This window comes from Eleutherodactylus coqui, chromosome 13 (assembly GCF_035609145.1).
Source record: "Eleutherodactylus coqui strain aEleCoq1 chromosome 13, aEleCoq1.hap1, whole genome shotgun sequence".
Lineage (NCBI taxonomy): Eukaryota > Metazoa > Chordata > Amphibia > Anura > Eleutherodactylidae > Eleutherodactylus > Eleutherodactylus coqui.
The window spans coordinates 38,477,055-38,500,661 of record NC_089849.1 but is presented as its reverse complement, the minus strand read 5'-3'; the positions used below and the strand labels follow the sequence as shown (position 1 = coordinate 38,500,661).

The 23,607-nt window shown below is 46.6% G+C and overlaps 1 protein-coding gene across 2 annotated transcripts in view; it reads right to left on the bottom strand.

The window, feature by feature from the left end:
- The window catches only part of NBR1 (NBR1 autophagy cargo receptor), a 63,710-nt gene that overhangs the window by 8,652 nt on the left and 31,451 nt on the right, over positions 1 to 23,607 (bottom strand). For both annotated transcript variants that reach the window (XM_066586813.1, XM_066586814.1), the window contains 13 exons: positions 22,716 to 22,930; positions 20,882 to 21,031; positions 20,622 to 20,810; positions 15,332 to 15,491; positions 13,244 to 13,535; positions 12,639 to 12,766; positions 10,390 to 10,465; positions 9,073 to 9,183; positions 8,052 to 8,210; positions 6,146 to 6,298; positions 5,399 to 5,747; positions 5,088 to 5,179; positions 1,679 to 1,754 (listed from right to left, as the gene is read on the bottom strand). In XM_066586813.1, coding sequence (XP_066442910.1) covers positions 1,679 to 1,754; positions 5,088 to 5,179; positions 5,399 to 5,747; positions 6,146 to 6,298; positions 8,052 to 8,210; positions 9,073 to 9,183; positions 10,390 to 10,465; positions 12,639 to 12,766; positions 13,244 to 13,535; positions 15,332 to 15,491; positions 20,622 to 20,810; positions 20,882 to 21,031; positions 22,716 to 22,930 — 2,150 coding nt within the window. The remainder of the gene's footprint in view (positions 1 to 1,678; positions 1,755 to 5,087; positions 5,180 to 5,398; positions 5,748 to 6,145; positions 6,299 to 8,051; positions 8,211 to 9,072; positions 9,184 to 10,389; positions 10,466 to 12,638; positions 12,767 to 13,243; positions 13,536 to 15,331; positions 15,492 to 20,621; positions 20,811 to 20,881; positions 21,032 to 22,715; positions 22,931 to 23,607) is intronic.

Below are 23,607 nucleotides of genomic sequence, written 5' to 3'. Positions count from 1 at the left end.
AGGAGCGGGGGGAGGCGTGGCGGAGCGGGGGGTAGCAGCGGGGAACAGGGGGGAGCCCTCTCTCTCTCCCTCTCCCCCCCACTCCCCGCTGCAACCCCCCACTCACCCACGGCGCCCCTCGAATCTTTTCACCCGAGTACGGAAGTACTCGAAAGTTGCGGTACTCGGGCGAAAAAGGGGCGTGGCCGAGTAGGTTCGCTCATCTCTAATCCTTTTGCATGTGCAGAATTAAATGTAACTTTATTTACTGTTCCGTGGTTCATGAACCAAAACCACGCTCAATTATAATGCAGCACTTAAAGGGGTTGTCCCGCGCCGAAACGGGTTTTTTTTTTTTCAATAGCCCCCCCGTTCGGCGCGAGACAAACCCGATGCAGGGGTTAAAAAAGAAAACCGGATAGTGCTTACCCGAATCCCCGCGCTCCGGTGACTTCTTACTTACCTGGTGAAGATGGCCGCCGGGATCTTCACCCTCGGTGGACCGCAGGTCTTCTGTGCGGTCCATTGCCGATTCCAGCCCCCTGATTGGCTGGAATCGGCACGTGACGGGGCGGAGCTACGAGGAGCCGCTCTCCGGCACGAGCGGCCCCATTCAGAAAAGAAGAAGACCGGACTGCGCAAGCGCGTCTAATCCGGCGATTAGACGCTGAAAATTAGACGGCACCATGGAGACGAGGACGCTAGCAACGGAACAGGTAAGTGAATAACTTCTGTATGGCTCATAATTAATGCACAATGTACATTACAAAGTGCATTAATATGGCCATACAGAAGTGTATAACCCCACTTGCTTTCGCGGGACAACCCCTTTAAGTGTTGGAAAAGATCTAAAGAACAATCTTTGCCTTAAGCCTCGTTCAGACGTGCGTGGATTTAGCGCAGTATAGGCGCATGAAAAGACGGCGTCCAATAGAACCGATGGTTTCCCATAGAAGCGTTCACGTGAAGGGATTTTAGACGCGCAAAAAACTTGCATGTAAACAGTTGTTCTATTTGCAAGAACGTTTTAAGTATGTTAATTCTGCGCGCAGCTCCGCCTCTATGGGCGTCCGGTATAAAAACCCTCATTGCATAGCGGTTCACGTACGGCAGACATTTCTATATTTTGCTCTTTTGCACAAGGCCTATTATCCTGAGATTTTCCCTCCAAAATACCTTTTTGCAAATATGGAGAGAAGCCTGAGCTGATAGCCGCGCCCATTCCCTCATGTGAATACACGATTTTTGCTCGAATGAAGCTCAGCCCTTCTGTGCAGCAAATTCCTCCATTCACGCTATTTTCGCCCAAGTTGGGCGAGATTTTTTTCATGCGCCTATTCTGCGCTAAAACCACGCTTGTGTGAACGAGGCCTTAGACTCCTTTTGCAACATCCGTTTATACATCAAACATATATAGTCTTCCATTCACCCAAAAGGAGGGGAAAAAAAAGTAAAGAAAAATAAAAACTAAAACATGCACCATTTGGTATACTCCCCCTCCCTCCTTTAAACATGGCGGCTCCATATTGCAGTAAGTACGGCTCTCATTGAGGGAGTCTGGCAGAGTCGCTCTTCTTCGCCCCCACGGAGTGACTGACAGGTTGTCATGTATCAGTTAGCAGGGCTGTCAATCACTGTGGGGGAGGGGAAGCAGGACTCTCATACTAACTAATGAGCAAAAAAATGCTTTTAAAATTACCTTGTGTGATCGAAAACTGATCTGGGAGGAGGAGACGCTTCTGAAGGTTGATGACTAACTGGAATCTCAGTGGGAGCTATAGGAAGAGAAAACTGGATGTGGTTAAAGGTATTATTACGCTGCGAGCTTAGAAGAGGTGTAATAAAACAAGTTTCAATCTTGAAGTCCAAGTTCCAGGGTGACTCAGTAAGTTCCTGACTTCAGAAACTGATGGTAGCAGCAGGATTTTTGGTATAACTTACCGTAAAATTGCTTTCTCGTCATGTTCATTGGGGGAACACAGCAAGCCTGTGGGTATAGCTGTTGCCACTAGGAGGCGACACTAAGCAAGTAAAGAGTTTATCCCTCCTACCAGCTATACCCCTTCTTCAGGCGCGGAATTAAATGAGTTTGTACAGAAGTAGTAGGCGATAACAGACAACAAACCGGACGTTGAGCCATACAGACTAGAAGTAGAACGATAGTTCTAGGGATCAGGCCGGATGGAGGGACGCCTTAGAAAAGACGTCAGGGCCAGGGTTTGCAACTGGGTGGGTGCTGTGTCCCCCAATGAACGTGACGAGAAAGTGTTTTTATGGTAAGTTACACCAAAAAAATCCTGTTTTCTCATTGGCGGGGAACAGCAAGATCTTGGGGTGTTCTAGAGCAGTACCCAAGGGGGAGGGGCCAGAAAAAAATCAAGACACTAGTCTGTTGCAAGAGGGCGCTAATAAGCGCCGACCCCATCGGGGATAGCAATTAATGCCTGCTATGCCTTGTCAGACACAAAGATAAGACGGCAGAAAGTGTTCCTGTTCTAGTAAGGAAACAATTTGCCGATGGAGAATTACAAGCGTGTTTCCAGCTAAGGGAGAGACGCAATCCCTACCGGAGCTACGTGAAGAGGAAGAGCAGAGTGAAGAGGAAAGCACGGTGTGTTTGTAGTTTGTTACCGCCAAGAGCAGGCAAACTACTGACCTGCGAGAATCTTACCGACCCTCCATCTGCCTGCTGTTGGGGCAAAGGCTAAGAGGGCTGTAACCTGGGATTAATTCCGGCACCGCATGGTGCAAGTGGAATATAGCAGAAGACCAATTATGGAGGTCTGATGACCGACATAAAAGATAATTAGAAGGTAGGATACCTGTGAAGACTGCCCGGGACGCTATAAGCCGGGGTGCCCCGGGGGCGAACCGAGGCAGAAAACACCGGGGTTCAGAACTATAGTCCATCTAGTTGGAACGGTTCCTAGAAGAACGGGGATGCTGAAGGCTGGATGATAGTCACCTTCCACATATAATGCCACTCATAATCTCTTCATTTATGTAGATAAATGTATAAATCTTAATCTTCCTTGTAATGGAGAACTAGAGTCTTGTTACTCCCTACGCTGCAAGCCTCAATACTGTAGGGATAAGCATCTGATCCCGTACTTGTAAAGGAGAGTAAAACAGGGGAGGACCTGATATACGGATCTCCATATAGAACTAGCTGTAGACGTTACTGGTAGTAATAATAATAACCTTTATTTGTATAGCGCCAACATATTCCGCAGCGCTTACATAGACAGGGGGATACAGAAGGACAAAAGTACAAAAATACAGAACCACGGTTACATGTAGTAATCAATTGATGGAAACAGTAGAGGTGCGGGTCCTGCTCCAACGAGCTTACATACTACAAGTAATGGGTGATACAGAAGGTAAAGGGCTGGAGATGTGCACGGTATGGTGAGGTGGAGGGTGAGGGATGCTATACACATAGACTATGGTCAGACATTAAGCTGTGTGATGGCAGAAACGGTATGACTGAAGGGGCAGTTGATGGTGGCTAGCAGGGATTGCAGTCAGTAGGTCAGGGAGCATGTTATCAGGCGGAGTACAGAGGGGTTTGTTTAGGGAATGCGGTATGCCTCCCTGAAGAGATGCGATTTTAGAGCACGCCTGAAGTTTTGTGTGTCAGTGATTGCCCGGATAGTTTTTGGTAGTGTGTTCCAGAGGACCGGTGCTGCTCTGGAGAAGTCTTGGAGGTGGGAAATAGTGGTTCGAATTAAAGGGGTGCTCAGTCTGGTTTCGTTAGCAGAGCGGAGAGCCCGGGCTGGGTGATGGATTGAGATGAGGGAGGCGATATAGGGGGGGCGCTGCACTGTGGAGGGCTTTGTGGATGAAGGTAGCGAGTTTAAATTGAATTCTGTATTTAACGGGCAGCCAGTGCAGTGACTGGCACAGGGCAGAGGTGTCTGAGTAGCGGCTGGACAGGAAGATGAGCCTGGCTGCCGCATTCAGGATGGATTGGAGAGGGTAGAGTCTGGTGCAGGGGAGGCCAATCAGCAACAAGTTGCAATAATCGAGCCGGGAGTGGATGAGGGCAACAGTAAGCGTTTTTAGAGTGTCTACAGTGAGAAAAGGGCAGATTCTTGCAATAATCTTGAGGTGCAGCTGACAGGTTCGGGCCAGAGATTGGATGTAGGGGGTAGAGGAGAGATCGGCATAGAATATGACCCCAAGGCAGCGGGCGTGCTGGGAGTTATGGTGGCGCCACATACTGAGATGGAGATGTCAGGATGAGGTCGGTTAGTGGAGGGCGGAAATACCAGTAGATCAGTTTTAAAGAGGTTTAGTTTTAGGTAGAGAGCGGACATAGTAATGGATTATATACACTATGTCATAGAGAGGCTCGTTAAAGAAGCTAAACTAGAGCGAAACACTAGGGCACGTAACAGGCCAATACCAACTGGCAGAAAACATAGTAGGCCAATACCAACTGGCAGGGCACGTAATAGGCCAATACCAACTGGCAGGGCACGTAATAGTCAGATACCAACTGGCAGGGCACGTAATAGTCAGATACCAACTGGCAGGGCACGTAATAGGCCAATACCAACTGGCAGGGCACGGGGAAGAGCCTCCAGGATAACGATACCAGTGTAAGAGGCCAGGCTGACAATAGAACGCACAAAATCCTTAGAATCTAGCGTAGAGAGATATGCGATATCAGATCAGTACAAATGCTGATCAGTATCCACATACAGAAAGCCCCAACGGTGTAATAAGTCCCCGTGTGCTTATCTCCACATTACCTTGTCCTAAACCCTGGTGTATGAGAGATGGAGACGACTGGAGCTCCTGGGAATGTAAACTAAGGTTATGCAGACTGCCACAGGACGGAGTTATTCTTCGCAGAATGGAAGTATAAATTACCTGCAGACACCATGCCCGAGCATGGGCAGGACGCTGCTGTAGGAAGGGTACTGCTCTACAATGCGCTGCATGAAGACCGAGACACTATAAAGTATCCCCAACTTTGCCGATGCTTCATAAACATGCAGCATGCAAATATGAAAACCCCCCACCTGTGGCACGCTGCCTGTAGGGATTGATAAAATGTGCCCCACGGAGCTCATTCCCATCACTCGGCTGATATCTCTTACCTGTGGCTGTTAGCTCGGCCGCTGGCGCTCCCATATCTGGCGACGTCATCTCTTCTGTGACTGCAGGGATAACCTGAGTTTCTGGTGGAGACCTTGGAATAAATAAATGTGATATCTACTAACAGGAGCCAGAAGACCAATATCACCATTTACCTCGGAGCAACATCTTCGGAGCGCCCCCTGATGGCATACTAACATTACATATACACTAAATGTACATGAAATTAACCGCAAGGACACGTCCACCAAGGAACTATGACATACAATGATGACAAGGTAAGTTGGGATTGTGTAGTAGAAGGAACTCCTACCTCAGTTGGGGAGAGGGTGTAATCACTTCAGGGGTGAGGGGTACAGCATCGAGGGTCTGGGAGGTGGTGAGAATGTCATTAATGCTGTGGGTATGGACTGGGCAGCCCCCTTCATAGGTTTCTTCATTAACTCTGGTGTCTTTCTCTTTGTCGCCCTCTGACTCTGATAGGGCCGAGCTGTACATCGACTCCCCAAGAGGGCGGCTGGTATCGAAGCACTCGGGCAGAATGATAATGTAATCTTCAGAAGAATCGGAGGAGGCCTGGCTTTCCACTTCGTCTCTCTGATGTTCATCTGGGATCTGTGGCTCTACGTCACTGAGATCTACGGGTGGAGCGTCTGCGATGGCTGGAATGTCAGGAGGTAAAAACACAAGATTTTGGTTTATTTGAAAATGTTTTTGTAATTTATTACATATCCCGTTTCCGAACAGTATTAAGGCGCCCCTACACGGGCTGTACCGCTAGTGCACACGGTTTCCCGATAATTGCAAGTGCAGCCCAGCAATTAGCTGGATTCAGGGTCACAGCCGGATTCTGCTGCGGGCTCCCGCATGCGGAATCCGGATGGCCTGTGTGCGGGCGGTCCAAGAGACAGTGCTGTTTTATACCCCCCCCCCTCTGTGCAGTTCCGCATATAAACATCGCACATGTGGCTTCTTATATTGTATATTTTCTTAATAAGGTTAAAACATAAAGCAGAAGTCCTGCGGCATGTGGTATCTATGTCCCATGACTGTGACTTACCTCTATCAGGAGTCGTCTCCAGGTTGGGAATATTTAGGTCTGTTGTCTCTGGCAGAAGCGGTTTGCTGACCGGAGCAGCGCTCTTCGGAGACGTGTCCTCATCCGACTTCACACTGTAGGTGAAACTGGATTGTGGGGAGGACTGCATAGAACCTGTTAGTCATAAGGCAATCCGAGTCAGTACAGCATAAATGGACGCAGCAATAAAGAAGTAGATAAGTTGTAATTGTGCTCAGATTATTATTTAAAGGGAGTCGGTCATCTCCTATGAAGCCCCTTTGGACGAGCCGAGTGACGTCACCGCTAACTGGTTCGCTCTCGTTCAGCCCGTTCAGACAGGCAGATTCATCGTTGGATCATTCGAACGAGAATCGCTCAGTCTGTCTCTATTCCGGTCGGCTGCGCCTGCACCCAGCACGGTTTTTTCTTCACTAGTCCATGAGAATCGTCTCAGCTGCCAGTGCGACTATCATTGGGTTGGCTGCACCCGAACAACAAGGTCTTTTCCACGACCCACCGTCTTCACGAGAGAGAAGAATCACATCTTCGTTTACCTATATTTATCCGAATTGCCCATTCCGGTCGCTCCACACCTATTTTAGTTTTTTTCACCTTTCTATTTAATAATTAGCGAATGTTTATTGTTTAACCAATATATTATATTATTCCTTACGAGGGTCGGTCTCTTCATTGGTTAAGCTTACAAATGTGTGTTAATAATATATTTGTGTCACTTGCTAATAAACCTGTATTTAGTTTTCTGCACCGTTGTCTCCATTATTGAACCAAGACCCCAACTCAGCAAGCATTCTCATCCGAAAGCTGTCTGCAGATGGAGGGATATTTGAGCAGCATGTTAGGGGCTGTGTCAGAATGAAAAGTTATACCCTTAGCACAGGATAGGGGATAACTTGCTGATGGGTGGGAGTGTCACCACGGAGATCCCCATCCATTCTGAGACAGGGGGTCCTATGTCTTCAGTACTCTTCCTGCACCGCTCACAGTGAGGAGGAGAATGAATGGAGCGCTGGCCTGAAAGCACAATGGTGTACCGTTCATTTTCAGTGTGGAGAGAGGTGAGCAGCAAGCACTCGGGTGTTTTAGTCAGCCCCATTCAAACGAATGGAAAGTCAACCATGCATGCTCAGCCAGCGCTCCCATTTACGGGTGGGAGAAGCATCGCTACAGTGACGAGAACAGGGGCACTCCTCTTCTCAGGATTGGTAGGCGTCTCAGCTGTGAGACCCCCATGATCAGCAAGTTGTCGCTCTCCTTCTCCACCCATAGACTAACTCCCACCCCCTTCAAACATTCTATACACCAGCCATAAATGGCGTAGATCGGCGGGGAATTAACCCGTGTTCTCTACAATACTTATAGTTTCAGGAACATGCCCAAACTCCTACAGACTGACAGGTATTATGGGCAAATCTATCTCCAGGTTACTTGTACCGTTATCTTTGGATTTAGTATTACATTTTTTCTTAGTGCTACGTAAGACTTTGATCTGATGGTAAATCAGCATAGAAGTCAGTTCAGGAGAGAAGAGACCGGGGGCCAGAGACCGGGGGCCAGAGACCGGGGGCCAGCAGATGAATTCACCGACAGATCTGCTAGTGAAAGGCATTCTGCAGCTTGCTATGTACTGTGATGTATAGTAGCTGCAGAAGCCAAACCGTGCCGAGCTCTAATAAAACCCTGCTGCAGGAGTGATTTTCAGCTCTACATGCATGCATTAAAGTAAAAGAAAAATTCCCCAAAGATGTCCAGAGCTTTTACCTGTATATCTACGCAGGGAATGTAACACTTCGTATTAGAAAAACAATATAGATGTAGATTTGCCACATAGTACTAAGTTCTAGTGACCAATAGTATATATGCCATTTAAATAAAGTCCGTTACTCACTGTGCAGAGAAGTCTTCTTCTGAGGTGGATTGTAGTCTGGAGCCGCATCTAAGGTCAGACTCCTCATAACAGTTTCACACACGAACTGAGTGCCACTAATATCCTCCTCAGCTTCTTCCTGGGTGAGCGGACCCTCCATATCCAACTTGGATCTTTTCCCTGTTTTAAAATTAGTAGGCGATCTCAGTAGAGCTAAAAGCAGGAAGCACCCCATGGGAACCGTGAACACTACCTTTACCCCCCATACGCGGCAAGTCATCCGAAGACTAAGATTTCAGCGGGACGGGGCACGTGCCATGTGTACGGGGGTCTTCGGACTCTTTCCCATTAGATTTTGTTAGGGCAAAGAAGAATCAAGCATGTTAATTTTCTACACCCGATCTTTCGTTGAGCTTGGAGATAAGCTTCTGCCAGAGGTGAAGTAAGCAATCTGGCTTTAGATGCTGCAGAAGTGCCGGTCCAGTGTGGTTCACTTTGAGGTGCAAGGCAACCGACTGGGCGGAGTTATATGTGGCGTCATTAATAGGCTGTGCGCCTGCATTGTGCACTCGTTTGGGCTTAGCACAGTTTGTATGCCTCATCTATGTGCAAGCAGAATACTACGCAGCCCCCTCAATAAGCTGGCTGTTCATCAGTATCTTGTGCAATGCTCCTCTAAATAGTAATCTACCTGTCTACATTCGGCTGGGAGCTGGGGTTTGTACCTGTCTTTGGGCATCTTTATATTAGGATTTGGGTAAATATGGCCACTGGCAGGGATATTGGGAATTGTTTTTTTCCCTTTGCAGTGATATGCCAGTTTACTTCCTTCGGCCCACTGAACAGACAAGGCAAGGATTGGAGAACCGAGCATTGGTGTGTATGCTGGAAGGTTGAGCCGGCTACCTGAACAAGGCAAGGATTGAAGCTGCAACCTTCAGGTCATGATCAAGAGCTTAGCTGCATTTCTGCTGCTTTATGACTCTGCACCACACAAGAATCTAACATACAACACAGGACATCTAGTTTTATATATACTCACCAGCCCTACTCTTATATCCAGTCCCAACACTCTCTTCTTTAATTTGTCCCAGACCAGGCTTTTCAATTAAGGGACCATCGTGTGGCAGAGGCGACATGCATGGAGTCATATCTATAAAGAAAATACCATTTCATGCTCAATATTAGGATAAATAGTTGATGGTTGACTTTAAAGGGGTTGCTCCACTTCTAGCTGTTTTGCTACAGGAAGCAGACAGCTCCGTACATAGTACAGTGGTCCAGGTTGGTACTGCAGGCCATTTACTTCAGTAGAACTCAGCCTGCAGTACCAGCCTGGCCCACTGTGCAATGTATGGCGCTGTCTGCTTCCTGAAGCAAAACAGCTAGAAATGGGACAACCTCTTTATTATGAGGAAATCATAAACCTAAATTTCAAATATTTTTATTTGTAGAACGGCCCTATCAGCCAACGCTATCTGCATTTACAAGATTCCCCAGCTTACCATCTGAAAGAACACTAACAGTAGTTTAAAGGTGTTTTCTGAGTTATTTCTTTTATATAGTTTTTGGCCCCCCTTGCCCAAAACTATATAATAGAAATGCACTCACTGCAGCGCGGGATTGCCGTGTGACAATGACCAGGAATTGAAAGCAAAACCAGACTCCATACACAGACAGCTGTTTCGGGGTGTTTCCCCCTCATCAGTATGCAGCATGATTCTGGCTTTGCTAGAGAGAGGCCTGTGATGTGGGTCAGAAACCCTTTTTTTCCCCTCAGGGACAGCACCTGGATGGTGAGTGAGTGAGGAGCCTTAAAAGGCCATTCATAGTCCTCTGGGTAATATGCAAATAAGGGAGATGCTTTTAATTCACAGTCATTGTTACAAGGCTTGTATAAAGAGTCTAACATTGACTTGAAGGAATGTTGCCTTCCAATAGGTGGCACTGTGGAGGAATTGTTCCATCTCCAGTATTTGCATATTACCCAGAGGAGCATGAATGGCCTTTTAAGTCTCTTCACTCACACATCATCTAGGTGCTCCCCCTAAGGAGAAAGGATAGCGTTTAGGAACCAAAATGTGTCGGAATACAGCATTACATGGGAATTTCTACTTAACATCAACCCCAAGGTGCTACTCATCTCCGCCAAACCATTTTTTAGTTGCAGGGTACTACACCTAGTGGTAGGTTAACCACCAACACTTGCATCTACATAGTAACAGTATGTAAGGCTGAAAAAAGACACGTCTTAATCTCCCACATTAAGACTCAGCACTTTTCACAGCAACACTTACAGCCAAAAGCCTCTTATAATTTAATATCAGTTTTTCACATCGTTACGGGTAAAAGAACTCACCGACGGGAGTATTGTGAGGAACACGTTCCAGTTCTTGTACAATGTTTATATCCAATAGCTCAAATGACAGCAAGTCCTAAATAGAGAGGAAGAGTAACATGAGATAGGAGGTAATACACAGCCCTGTGAGATCTGCAAACAGCAGACCCGGCTTTACAAGTGATATTGGAGAATAAACACTAGAAAAGGCTCCAAGGCACCTCCAGCGCTCCCCTATCCACGAACTAGAACACTGCTCTTATAAAGGTGGATATGGTGGAATCGGCCATTAAAGGGATTTTCTATGGAGTTATTATTGATGACCTATCCTAAGATAGGTCATCAATAGTTGATCGGCTGGGGTCTGCCACTCTGGACCCTGGTCGATCAGCTGATCAGGTGCCCGCTGTCAGTGCTGCTACACACAGGAGTACAGGGCGGAAGCTGCTGCTCCAAGCCATGTAGTGGCTGATGCTTGTAACTGCAGCTCCCAATATGAGCTACGCCTGCAGTTACAAGCACCGTCCACTATACAGTGGTCAGAGCAGCAGCTTCCACTCCGTACCCCTGTGTGTAGTGCCACTGACAATGGGTGCGCGATCGGCTAGTTGACCGTGGTCCTAAGTGGCATACCCTAGTTGATCAACTGTTGATGACCTATCCTGAAGATACATCATTAATAGTATTTCCCAAGAAAACCCCTTTAACCCTTTCCAATCCAATTTGTATCCTTCTTTTCCTAGGGGGCTTACTCTTTTTCTGCTGTTATACAATGGCGCTATATGCTGGCAAATGCCAGTACTGCATGAGGTGACACGTTGGATAGGCTCTGACAGCAGAGAGACTGGCAATATACAGCAAGAGAACCCTGACGGATGTCTTCCAACATCGGAGCTGTACAACCTTAAATCATAATGTCTTCAGACGTCAGAGTGGATTGGAAAGGGTTAAATGAACAATCGTTCAATGCAAGAACTTCTCCAGAAAAGAGCTTTCCGCTTGTTCTTCATCTGTCTTCACTGATCGTATAGGACCAGTTTGAAGCAGGCGGCTGTGGAGAACACATCCACTGCTCTGCTGCACACATTATTCAATGGCAGGACGCACATTTATTATAATCTACATTAAGGCCTCATTCACACGGGCGGATTTTTGCTTTGGAATCCAGAGCTGGCGTCCGCTTCCAGATTCCGCAGCAATAACCCTCCATAGCATGCTATGGAAAAATGATTCTTCATGCACATGAGCGGAAACCAATTGCGGTTTCTGCTTGTGGATGGAAAATCGCTGCACGCTTCATTTTACTGCGGTTCTCGAACGGATAGCTTCTATTTAAGGCAATGGAAGCCGTCCGACCCGCGGCCTGCTGACATTGTGGACGGGCCACGGATTCCGCAGGAGTTTAAAAAAAATCTGTACTGCATATGTCCGATGGCGAATGGTGTGGACCATCCGCAGTACAGAGAACCTGGAAGAATAGAGGTCTGCGCGGAAGCCACCGCCTGCACACACAAGTACGCAGGGTCACCCAGAGTGGTCATGGCCAGATACCATGCAGGATCCCCAACGCAGAATCTGTGCGCGCCAAGGACATGAGGACTAGGTGTCTGGCTGTAACCTGTATAAAAACAATACATACATGCCCAATGTGTAAGTGCAATGTCTGATTCAGCACTAATACAAGTTTTCTCTGATGTCTAGTGCACAGAATCATGGAAAAGTTACAATATCAAAAATAATATCTCAATTATTTGGGGGGAGAAATGTCACCAGTGCAGGGGCCAAGTCGCACCAGTGCAGAGGCCAAGACGCACCTGTGCAGAGGCCAAGACGCACCTGTGCAGAGGCCAAGACGCACCTGTGCAGAGGCCAAGACGCACCTGTGCAGAGGCCAAGACGCACCTGTGCAGAGGCCAAGACGCACCTGTGCAGGGGCCAAGACGCACCAGTGCAGGGGCCAAGACGCACCAGTGCAGGGGCCAAGACGCACCAGTGCAGGGGCCAAGACGCACCAGTGCAGGGGCCAAGACGCACCAGTGCAGGGGCCAAGACGCACCAGTGCAGGGGCCAAGACGCACCAGTGCAGGGGCCAAGTCGCACCAGTGCAGGGGCCAAGTCGCACCTGTGCAGGGGCCAAGTCGCACCTGTGCAGGGGCGCATTACAGCTAATGTGCTTTGTCAACACTATACTTTATGTATGTAAAGCAGGTCCACCCAAACAGTGAAATGACCCCGGAATGTGCAAGACCTGTCAGTATTGATATCCTTACTTGGGCAGTGAGGAGATCTACAGATGGGATGTACACCTCCTGGTCACTGTGCACGCTCCTCAGGTGACTGGATGACATCACTTTATCTGTATCTCCTCCTATCGGCTGTGTAACATGAGCGCTGCCACCTTCCTGCATGCAACAAAAGAATATACAAAGTTAAAGGGGTTTTCCAGGCAAATACTATTACTGACCTACCCTCAAAATAGGTCATCAAATCGGCTGGGTCTATCACTCAGGACCCAGGCTGATCAGCTGATCGGGTGCAAGCTGTCAGTGCCAAAACACAGGGCTACGGAGCAGAAGCAGTTAGCTCCAACCCCTATGTAGTGGAAAGAACTCGGAACTGCAGATGCAGCTGCCATTATAATCAATGACAGCTGCAACTGCAAGTATGAGCTCTGGCCACTCCACAGGGATCAGCGCTAACTGCTTCCTCACCGTACCCCTGTTTTGTGGCGCTGACAGCTATTGATGACCTACCCTGAGGATAAGTCATTAATAACATTTGCCCAGGAAGCACCTTTAAAGTGGTGGATCAAAAAAACTGAGCAATTCAATAAAGCCCTGTATGCCCTACATGGCCACGAACGGCTGCCTGACACTTGCCTCCTCCTTGTCCATCTGGCTGTTTATCTTAATGGAAGACATCTCTTTTTCCAGATCGTCCAGGTTCTCAGTACAGGGGAGGGAGTCCACAATGATGCTGCACCAGATGCGGGGTCCAAATTGCTCCCCCTTATGTGCCAAACGCCAGTGAGATGTGTACGTTCCCTCCAGAGCTGGAGCCACGAATTCTACAGACAGGATGCCCATTTGACCAGGAAGCAAAGTGGGGACCGGAGCCTCTTTGCGGGACGAGGAGGATAAAGTCAGATTTCCCCACATGAACTTGAGCTGCACCAAAATATGAAATGATTATAAAGGTAAATCTAAGAATCTGATATCATAAATCTATGTATCACATGGACTACATCTAATATAGATAAGCCTACAGGCTTTTTCCTGCATCACTGCTTGACCCCTTTGTGAGACCTCTGGTGGCTGATTTTGGTGTCAGTGGATTTGTACCATCCTCACCCCCGCTGTAGAATCCTAAAATTACAGTTTGATACAGCGAGTTCCGTGTTGGAGCCGGTCAAAGTTCCCAATGTTAAGTCTATGAATGCGCGGCTAAGTGCAGCGGTGCGTGGTTAGGGAGAGTGGTGCATTGCTAAGGGACATTATTATGAGAACAGCCGTTAGCTCTGCGCGCTGCTGTTCTCCTCACCAACTCAGTCACACTGGCACACGGACTCGGCCCTGCCACGCGCAGGCACACGGATTCGGCCCTGCCACGCGCAGGCACACGGACTCGGCCCTGCCACGCGCAGGCACACGGACTCGGCCCTGCCACGCGCAGGCACACGGACTCGGCCCTGCCACGCGCAGGCACACATTTTATGTTAGCGTAGCGAACATCTGGTCAATATAGTATATAGAATACATCTTCATCGTAAAGACATCTATTAAAAGGGGTTGTCCGGGACTTTAGCAATTGATGACCTATCCTCAGTTAGATCACCAGTGGAGGTCCGCCATTCAGGGAGATCCCTGCTAATCAACTGGCTAAGCCTGCAGTAATTGTGGACAGCACTAGAAGCAGATAGTACTGTCAGTATTGCAGCAACTCATTTCGGTACTGCAGTCACAGCTCCCATTTCACCAAACGGGAGCTGTGCCTGTAGTACCAAACCGGGCCACTGTAACGCTGACAGCAATATCCGCTTCCAGCACGGTCTACACTCTTTTTAAATTAAATGGCTTCTCTATTAGACTCAAGTCCATTGACAAACCACAGGCAAATAGGAGCCATCGCTGTGCTGAAGGGTCTGCAGGGAAAGAGAGCAGAAGCAGAGTTTCACTCATGGTAACTGGCGACAATCCATCACTAATGTTTGGTTCTATGACTCTGCGGAGCGACTATTTTGTTAGTCAGTCGTATGTTAATTAAAGATACTCATATATAAATGGGGTATTCGAGGACTAATATACTGATGTAGGATCGGTGGGTGTCGGACGCTCAGGATGCCTGCTGACCAGCTGTTTGCAGTGACCACGGCGCTCGAGTAAGCATCGCTGTCACTCACCAAGTACAGTGCCATACACTTCACAGCTGCTGTGCCCGGTGTTGCAACTCAGTCCCATTCAATTTACATTCATCGGTCACATGGGACAAAGCTGCCCTCAGACGATGTGACCAGGGAGAACATGTCGTCACAGACCTGAGAATAAGCCACAACTCTCACCAGAGCCTTACAGGCCCTTCAGTCAGCTGATGGCGGGGTTCCTGGAAAACCACTTTAAAGGGATGTCTTATGCCGCCATCAGTGGGAGAAGCTGCAGCTGGCCATTCTGCACTTTTACACTGCAAGGCCAGCAGGGACACAAGCATACAGGCGAACGTTCATGTCCAACGGCTCCTAACAAGGTGACTAGAATATGCTTGATGCTCTTCCCCGTTTGCTGTATAATTTTGCCCTGTGCTAAACACTACAGGGGTTGTCTCTGTCTCTTAATGCCACTGAATCATTTGAGCAAAAAAAAAATAGTAAAATACTAAAAAGTTCATAAATTACAAAAAAGTCCAACATCAGGACAAGTTCTGGCGACTGATCAAAGGTTTTCCTAAAAACGCAGCGCCGCTGTTTTACCTTAGTGTCCAGGTTCCATTTAATATTTCCTGTGTTCTTCATCCTCCAGTGTTTGATGAATCTGGTCCCAGGCTGGAGGTGAGTACCATCAGGTAGGTTCTCATCCAAAAACACAGCGCTGAATGTGGGGATGAACTGGGAGCACGGCTCAATAGGAATTCTACAAGGAAGAGTTGGAGATGCAATAGTGAGGAGGACGTTATATGCATAAATATACCGACCCCCACCCCCCCATAACGGAGCTTGCACAAAGAGGCGATTGATATGGCAGTAGAAAATAAAGAATGGCAACTTTGCCTCTTCTCTACTCTGCAAATTCAGCCTTCGAATCCCAGTCAGACTGGATGCTACATACTGTTAAACGATTAGTGACGACCTTTTGAGACTACATTGTAAACAAGTTGGACGACCCATTTCTAAATGCCTTATTAGAGAATATCGTTATCCGCTTTTTTGGAACCCCCTATGAGTCACAGCATGCTTTCTACTGCTGCGTATAGTTGTGCACATCCCCTGAAGTGGCACAGCACTACACATAGCGGCTTTCCATCCGGCCTCATAGGGTTCCACGATGCCCATGTGCCTTATAGGATATATGGAAGAGAGTTTTTGTTATGTGACAACCACCTTACCGACTTTATTTAATATTTCATCTCGGCCGTCATACTTTTTCTTTCTTGATTTGCTATAAATGTAGCTGGTTTTCAGCACAAGCTTATTGTACTTCACTCAGTGCCACTCACTTTCATATTTGCCATATTAACCCCTTAGTGACTGGCCTTTGTGACCAAGTGATTTTAATTGTTGCATTGCAAGACCCATAACTCGCTGACATAGGCCTCCTGCAGACGGGCGGAAATTCCGCGGCAGGATTTCACACAGAATTTCCACCCGTGCCCGCTGCCATAGGATTGCGTTAGTAAACACGGCGGAAAACAAATCGCGGCACATTCTATTTCTGTGCGGGTCTCGCAGAGGTCCGCACAGAAATGCCACTAGTGATGCGCCGGCTCCACTCAGCGCATGCGCCGGATGGGCCGCAGCCAGCACATAGAGAGGGGAGACGCCGAGAGCAGGTGAGCCGCAGGTGTCACTGCAGGGGCACAGGTCGGATCCCGCTGTGAGAATTCTCGCCATCCGGCCATCTGCATGTATTCATAACTGTATGAGGGCTTGTTTTTATGAGAGACGAGTTGTATTTTTTAATGGCCCCACTCCGGGATATATATAACATGTTGTATAAATGTTATTACAATTTTTTTGTGGGGGTGGATGGAAAATCCCCTAGAAATTCTGCCTTTGTTTTTTGGGTTTTGCTTTATGGCAAATCGCCATTTGGTAAAAATAACATAATAACTTTCTTGTCTGGATCAGCACGATTACTGCGATACCAAGTTAATAAAGATTACCATATATACTCGAGTATAAGCCCAGTTTTTCAGCACATTTTTTAATGCTAAAAAAGCCCCCCTCGGCTTATACTCGAGTGAGGTAAAAAAAAATAATGTCATCTTCCTGCTCAGCTTTGAATTCCCCCGCTGTCAGTGCTGTGTAGGTAAGCGCTGTGAAAGGATCGAGCGCCAGCCAATCACAGCTGGCGCTCGATCATTCACAGCCATTCAGTGAATGACCTCACTGAATGGCTGAGATTGGTTTATCGAGCGCCGGCTGTGATTGGCTGGCGCTCGATCCAATCACAGTGCTTACCTACAAAGCACTGACAGCGGGGGAATTGAAAACCGAGCAGGGAGATGACAGCGGGGAGAAGTCTGAAGAAGCTTGCCGCACCACCGTGGAGACCATTGCGCCGGGGACACAGACGCCGGCTGGGAGGTGAGTATTGCGTTTTGGGTTTTTTACCTAGTATATACTCGAGTATAGCTAGGCTTATACCCGAGTCAATAAGTTTTACCAGTTTTTTGTGCTAAAACTTATTGACTCGGCTTATACTCGGGTCGGCTAATACTCCAGTATATACGGTATTTAGATTTTTACTACTTTTCGTGATGTTAATACATTTTTAAAGAAAATCAATTGAATCTGCATAGCCATATTCTAAGACCTATAAAATTGTTATTTTTACAGTAATGGTGCTATGCAAGGTCTTGTTTTTTTGTGGGAGGGGTGGTATTTTTATTAGCTCGATTTCGGTATACATAGGACTTTTGGAATGCCTTTGATTGCAGGGGGGGGGAAAAAAAAAAAGAACACAATAGCAAATCTGGCGTTACTTTTTAAAATTATTTTTAGGGCATTTACCATGTTGGATAAATAATATATTTTCATTGTTTGGGTTGTTACGAACATAGGAATGCCTATGATGTGCTGCTTTCTTCCTTTTTTTTTTTTTTTTTTTTTTGCATTTTATCAATTTAAAAAGGGGTTTTGTGAGGAAAAATGTGCAAACTACTTTTTTTGAACATTTTTGACACCATTTCTTAGTCCCTCAAAGAAACTTGAAGATGCGATCATTCGATCGCTAGGATAGTACACTGCATTACTTCTGTGGTGCACTCTACTAAGCCTATAACAACAGCCTATTTGGCTCTGCCAGAGGCAGGGTCTAATTTTCTGAGTTACATGACAGACAGACACCTCTGTCAGGCCTCCGGCTGCCATGGTAACACATTGGTATCTTGTGAGCACATTGCGAGGTACCGATGGGTGACAGAAGGAACCCCCTTCCCCTTTCATCTGCTAACATGGTGCAGTTGCTATTGACTGTGGCATGTAAGGGGTTAAACTTCAAGGATCTGAGGTTTCTCTGCTCCTGGCTGTTAGAGCAGGAACCTGGCTGTCAGTAGTCAGCCAATCCGCCACCTAAAAAAGATGTATGTGCAGGTTTAAGCCCATTAGTGAGGTCAGTAAAAAAAAAAAAAAAAAAAAGGTGCATTGGCCGCCGCTTGGGGGTTAAACATAGTTTTTTCCCCAACATTACAAGTCAGGTGTTTTTCTGTAAGTCACATGAAAGATAAAAGTGTTGTGTATGCATTATTTATACATCGCACATTTCTTCATACATGGCAGAATAATAGGTGAGGCCATTGTTCAGAGACAATGCTTTGGAAACCAGCCCGGGGGACATAAGAGACGGCATGATCCAAAAGGAAATAAGCCGCCCAGCAACAGGTTCTCTCATATCATTAGATCTATGTCCTGTGTTTTTGCTCATCTTTTCACATTGGGGAGGTTAGCAGGGAGGACTGGCTGCTATGAGAACCACTTTTATTTGCCTAAAATACGACTATTTTCTTACATTTGTCTAAAGGCACCTTTACACGGATTAACTACTATTCTGGTAATCCCTCACATAAGACCTTAGAGCGTACTAACGACAATTTGCTTTTACACAAAGTAACGATTGTTCATTAGTTGTTTGCCGAGACATTGTTTGTAGAGGAGATCGCCATGTAAATCTGTTTGCAAGTAATTAAATTACGAACGACTGTGACTTTTAATCAACCAGCGACTATTTTTTGGTAGGCTGAAACGAAACAACTAGCGCCTTATCGCTGGTCATCCTGTGGTAGTCGCATTTACATTGAACTATCGTTTGAATTTGCTCTTTCATGCGATTATGTGGCCGACATGTAAAGTTACCTTTAACATAATTAGAAGTGAACTTCTGATGGGCCATACAAAGTACTAAAAGGTGCCATAAGTGGAAGTGGGTCTTTGTATACGGTGACAAGCCGCTTCAGTCTTCTACAACTTCATTCACATAAGGTGCAAATAGGACTGCAGAGCAAGTATTTTGCCCATTACACTTAAGCCCCATTTACACGGGTCAATTATCATCCAAAATTCGCTGAAACAATGTCTTTTGAGTGATAGTCGTTGCGTGTAAGTGCTACTATTATTTGCTTTTCGGCTGAACGATGATTTTATGTTGAGTTTAACTGCTGACAGCAAGGACCGCAGGCTGTGATTCTCCACGGGAGCGCTGATAACATTGTATTCAGTTGCAGTCCCACAGAACAAAGGGCTGTATGCAGATAACAGAGCACCTGCTGTTAACTGCATACAGCGAAGGAAGGCTCATTTACATGCAAACGAAGCCCTTAACTTTTGCAGCTTATGCAAAATGATCGCTCAAACGGTTATTCTCCCTATCTTTTGAACAAATTTTGAGCGATCATCTTTGCATGTAAATGGGGTTTTAGTCTAAAGCAGCTTTCAGATGAGAGTAATATGGAGCTAATGTAAATCTGTGTATCCATTTACATGTGCAGATTTTTATAGCGGTGTTTAGAATGCAGCATGCGCTACTTTTGTCCATAATGTGTGAAAAATACGCACATTATTGTCTATGGAAAGTGATGCATCCACAGGGTATCAGTATCTGCAATCATTGGTAGTATTTTCAGTTGGGCAAATACTGATCTGTATTTAGCAAGTAGAAAATAAAAGCAATGACCTCAACCATGATAGAAAATACAGATCCAATCCTGCTGACATATGAGTGTAATATCATCTGTAACACATCTATGTTATGGACGTGTTACAGACGCTCTGGTGAAACTGGCCTTATACTGTACAATTTGAAGAGCATCAAAAACCCAGGAGAAACTCAATCGCTCTTCAGGAAGTAGTATATAAAGCCCCATTTACATGCACCGATTAATCGCTTAAAATGCATTGAAACAATGTCTTTTGAGCGATAATCATTGCGTGTAAACACTTCCATCTTTCACTCTTCGGCTGAACTATGATTTTTAGTTGAGCTTAAAATCCATTGGTCAGCTAGAGAGAGATTGCAGGGACCGCATACTGTGTTCTCCACAGGAACAGCTGATTATATTGTATTTAGCTGACAGCCCCTGCAAAGACAATGCAGCTGAGCGCAAAGTCCAGACCCCATGCTGGGATGTGCAAGCAGCTGTTGGAGCCCCAGTTACACGCAAATGAAGGTAATAAACTGCAAATGGATATTAGTGTCCATTAGCAGTTTATGCAAAACGATTGCGAAAACTGTCAATCTTTTTCAATTGTTTAAAAGATTGTCTTTGCATGTAAATGGGCCTTAAGTAAAGGCGGCCATACATATTAGATTAAGGTCGGATGAATTTGGTGATTTCAGCCTGCATAATGTGTATAGGATTTTTCAACTCCCCCCCCCCCAGCAGATGATGGAAGAATTGGCTGTGTTGAATTTTCTTCTGGCAGGAAACATGCCCCCGCCACAAGTCCCTGACAGCTGCATACTCTCCGCCCCCTTGTCAGGACACATGCACGATCAGCCATACTTTGTTTTATAAGCTATGATATTTTAGACACATGGAGCTCTTACACAAGAGGACTACTCTGTGGGCTGTCGGGTGGTGGCTGAGGAGCCTCCAAGGAATGCCAGCGATGGATTCTACGATGCAGCTTCAGTTGCTTCTCTAGTTCCTTCACCTCCGCTTTGCGTTGTCGCTTCTCTGCTCGCAGACGCTGCTTTTCAGCTTTCAGGAATGTTTTGTGTATGTGCTTCTGGAACCTGGGGCAAAAGAAAAGTTGTTAGCATGATAAAGGCCAAGAATACCAAAGAAGCCTTGTGTCGAAGCTTACCGGACTTGTTCCACAGAGAAAGCAGGTGGTGGATGCGGCTCTTCTGCGCACGGCTCAACTGGCCGTCTCATTTTAAGAAAGAGATGATTGGCGTCATGGTCGCAGCCTTCAGCCTCACACTGTTCGCAGACGCTAAATGATGGGCATGTGCTGTTAGGAAATGGGAGGACGGTTAAAGGAAAAACATTTCACATTTTTGATGTAATAGTAAAATGGCGTTTATCACACACAGAAAACTAAATTAATTTCTTTTTTTTATTTTTTTTTTATGAGGTCAGTTACTGTTAGGCCTCATGCCCATGGCACACATGGATTCCGTGTGGGGAATCTGCTTACCTGTCATTTCCTATGTACTGCGGATGTGCTGCTGGCGCACATGCGCAGTACAGATTCCCCGTGCCGTCGCTAGGCGATGACGCAGATCCCGCGACACTTCTGCAATGCTCGATGCGGAAGTGCTGCGGGACGGACGGCTTCCGCTGACTTCAATGAAAGCCGTGCCTGCGTATCTCGCTCTAAAATAGAGCATGCTGCGAATGGATTTTCGGCACGTAATGTCCGCAAATAAAATCCGCTTGTGTGCGCGGAGAGGGGGATCTCCACATACATCTATGGGCAAACTGAGTAGCAGACAAGCGCGGGATCCGCAATTCAATTCACCCCGTGTGCATGAGGCCTTAAGATTTACGAAAAAGTGGAGGTAACTGGAGAGGCTAAAAAATACTTTTAAGTTCCTGCGATTGCTAAAAAATTGTTAAGGTTATAATTTACTGCATTGGTGCTCACTGGGATCCTACATGGAGACGTTTTGTCACTGCTACAGGGTTTTCCCCTATCCAAAGATTAAGCGATATGACCAGTAGGGTTTGACCGCAGGGTCAGCCACTGATCAGGAAAATGGGGTCTCAAGTGTCCCAGATTGAACTACATGACAGTGGAGCAAGTGCACCATCGCTCCATTCATCTCAATGGGAGAGATAAGCATTTTAAATCAGCCATCTCTGTCAATGCCACTGAAATGAAGGGGACGTGTTCTTCCACGGCGGGAGGTCTCTATTAATATACTGTTAATGGAGGCCGTGGAAAAACACAGTAAAAAAATGCATGTTTTCGCGATCGCCAGCTGGGACTCTTGTTTTTTCCGGCAAGATTCCCGCAGTGTAAAACCGCGGGCATGAGTGGGATACCCCTGCGGGGTAATGGTCGTCCTGCTCCAAATGACTGTGGGTTGCCACAGTGGCATCTGCTGTGGCCAGCAATTGGATTGTCAAATGTTTAGGCCGGGTTCACACAGGGCGGATTATTGGGATTAGCCAGCCATATGGACGAGATTTGTCAAACATCTAGTCCACACGGGGCGGACAATCCGTCGCTGCGGCGCACACTTCCGGGATGCAGCATGTCATTTTTTTTTTTTCGTTGCGGCCTGGCTCCCCTCTAAGTGCTGTGGGTTTTGAAGCTGCGCTTATCCTGCTGTAATCTTGGGGTTTTTCGCTGCGGCAAAACCATGAGATTTCCATGGTGAAAGCGTCCCGTGAGAGCCCAGCATTAAAAGCGAAGTGCATTTGTATTATTTTTGTATTGCTTTTTAACATTAGCAACAACTTAGAAGTGTCTTTTTATGGGCTGGAAAAGTCTATTTAACTGCAAACTAAACCACCTACACCATCCATTAACTGAACATCAGATAATTGCTTGTTTGTTCCCAGGCTTCCTGAATCAGTGTGCCCGCGGGGTCACCCTCATTACTGAAATGTCCCCTAGTAACCCTCCTGATTCTGGAACGGTCATTCTACGCATTGATGTTTGGTCACCAGTGTGAAGATGAACCCACCTGCACTGATACCGTATGCCCAAGATCCTTTTCTTGCAGTTGCTGCAAGCCAAGAGCCAATCATACAAGGAGCCCATAGAGGTTTCCCGATCGGGTTCTTGAATAGGTGCGGAGGAGGAGCTGCTGTCCGACATCCAATCCTGGCTCTGGGAAAGCCTGTCCCTCATTATCTGGGTCACCTTCTCTACGGTTTCATGTACAATCTGCTCCTTGAACTGTATAAAGAGGTTAGTTAGAAAGTCAAACAGACTTATCCTAAGTGCTTTTATAGCCGCTCTCATTCACATACTATACAGAACATTCATATACATCAACTATCGTGTGTATAGTACTACTTCAGGCTCTAAATTCACCAAACTACTAAGTAATTACAGTAATCTTTTTGTAATACTCCAAATTAAAGGAGAAAACTTGCATTTGATGGAGTTGTACTTTTTAAAGTGACCCTCAAGGGCTGAAGGAGATGAGTTCTATTACCTGGTTACCTTCTCTACTGCCATGGTGCTGCGGCTCTGCCAGTTCAGGTGATGCCCATCTGCAGAGTTCCAAGATGGCTGCAGCGCTCCTGCCACCGCTCAATACCGACTGCGCATTGGTAGTCAGACACTGCATGCAGATTTGCCAAAGCTTCAAATCAGAGCAACCTGCAGTGTTTTAGACTACTGATCAACCATGGGTGCCCAATATGTATAAGGTAGTCAGAGAAGCAGTGTGGCCATCTTGAAACGTCAGAGGAGCCCCAAAAACAGATGGATCCACTGCAGTAGAGTTAGAGAGGAGCGGCTGAGGTAATATCACTTTCCCCATCTGGTCCCTGGACAAATTCTGTCCCGTGACCGAAGGGTCGCTTTAGAGGAGTTAGTCTTGAAACACACTATAAGGGGGTGCTGAT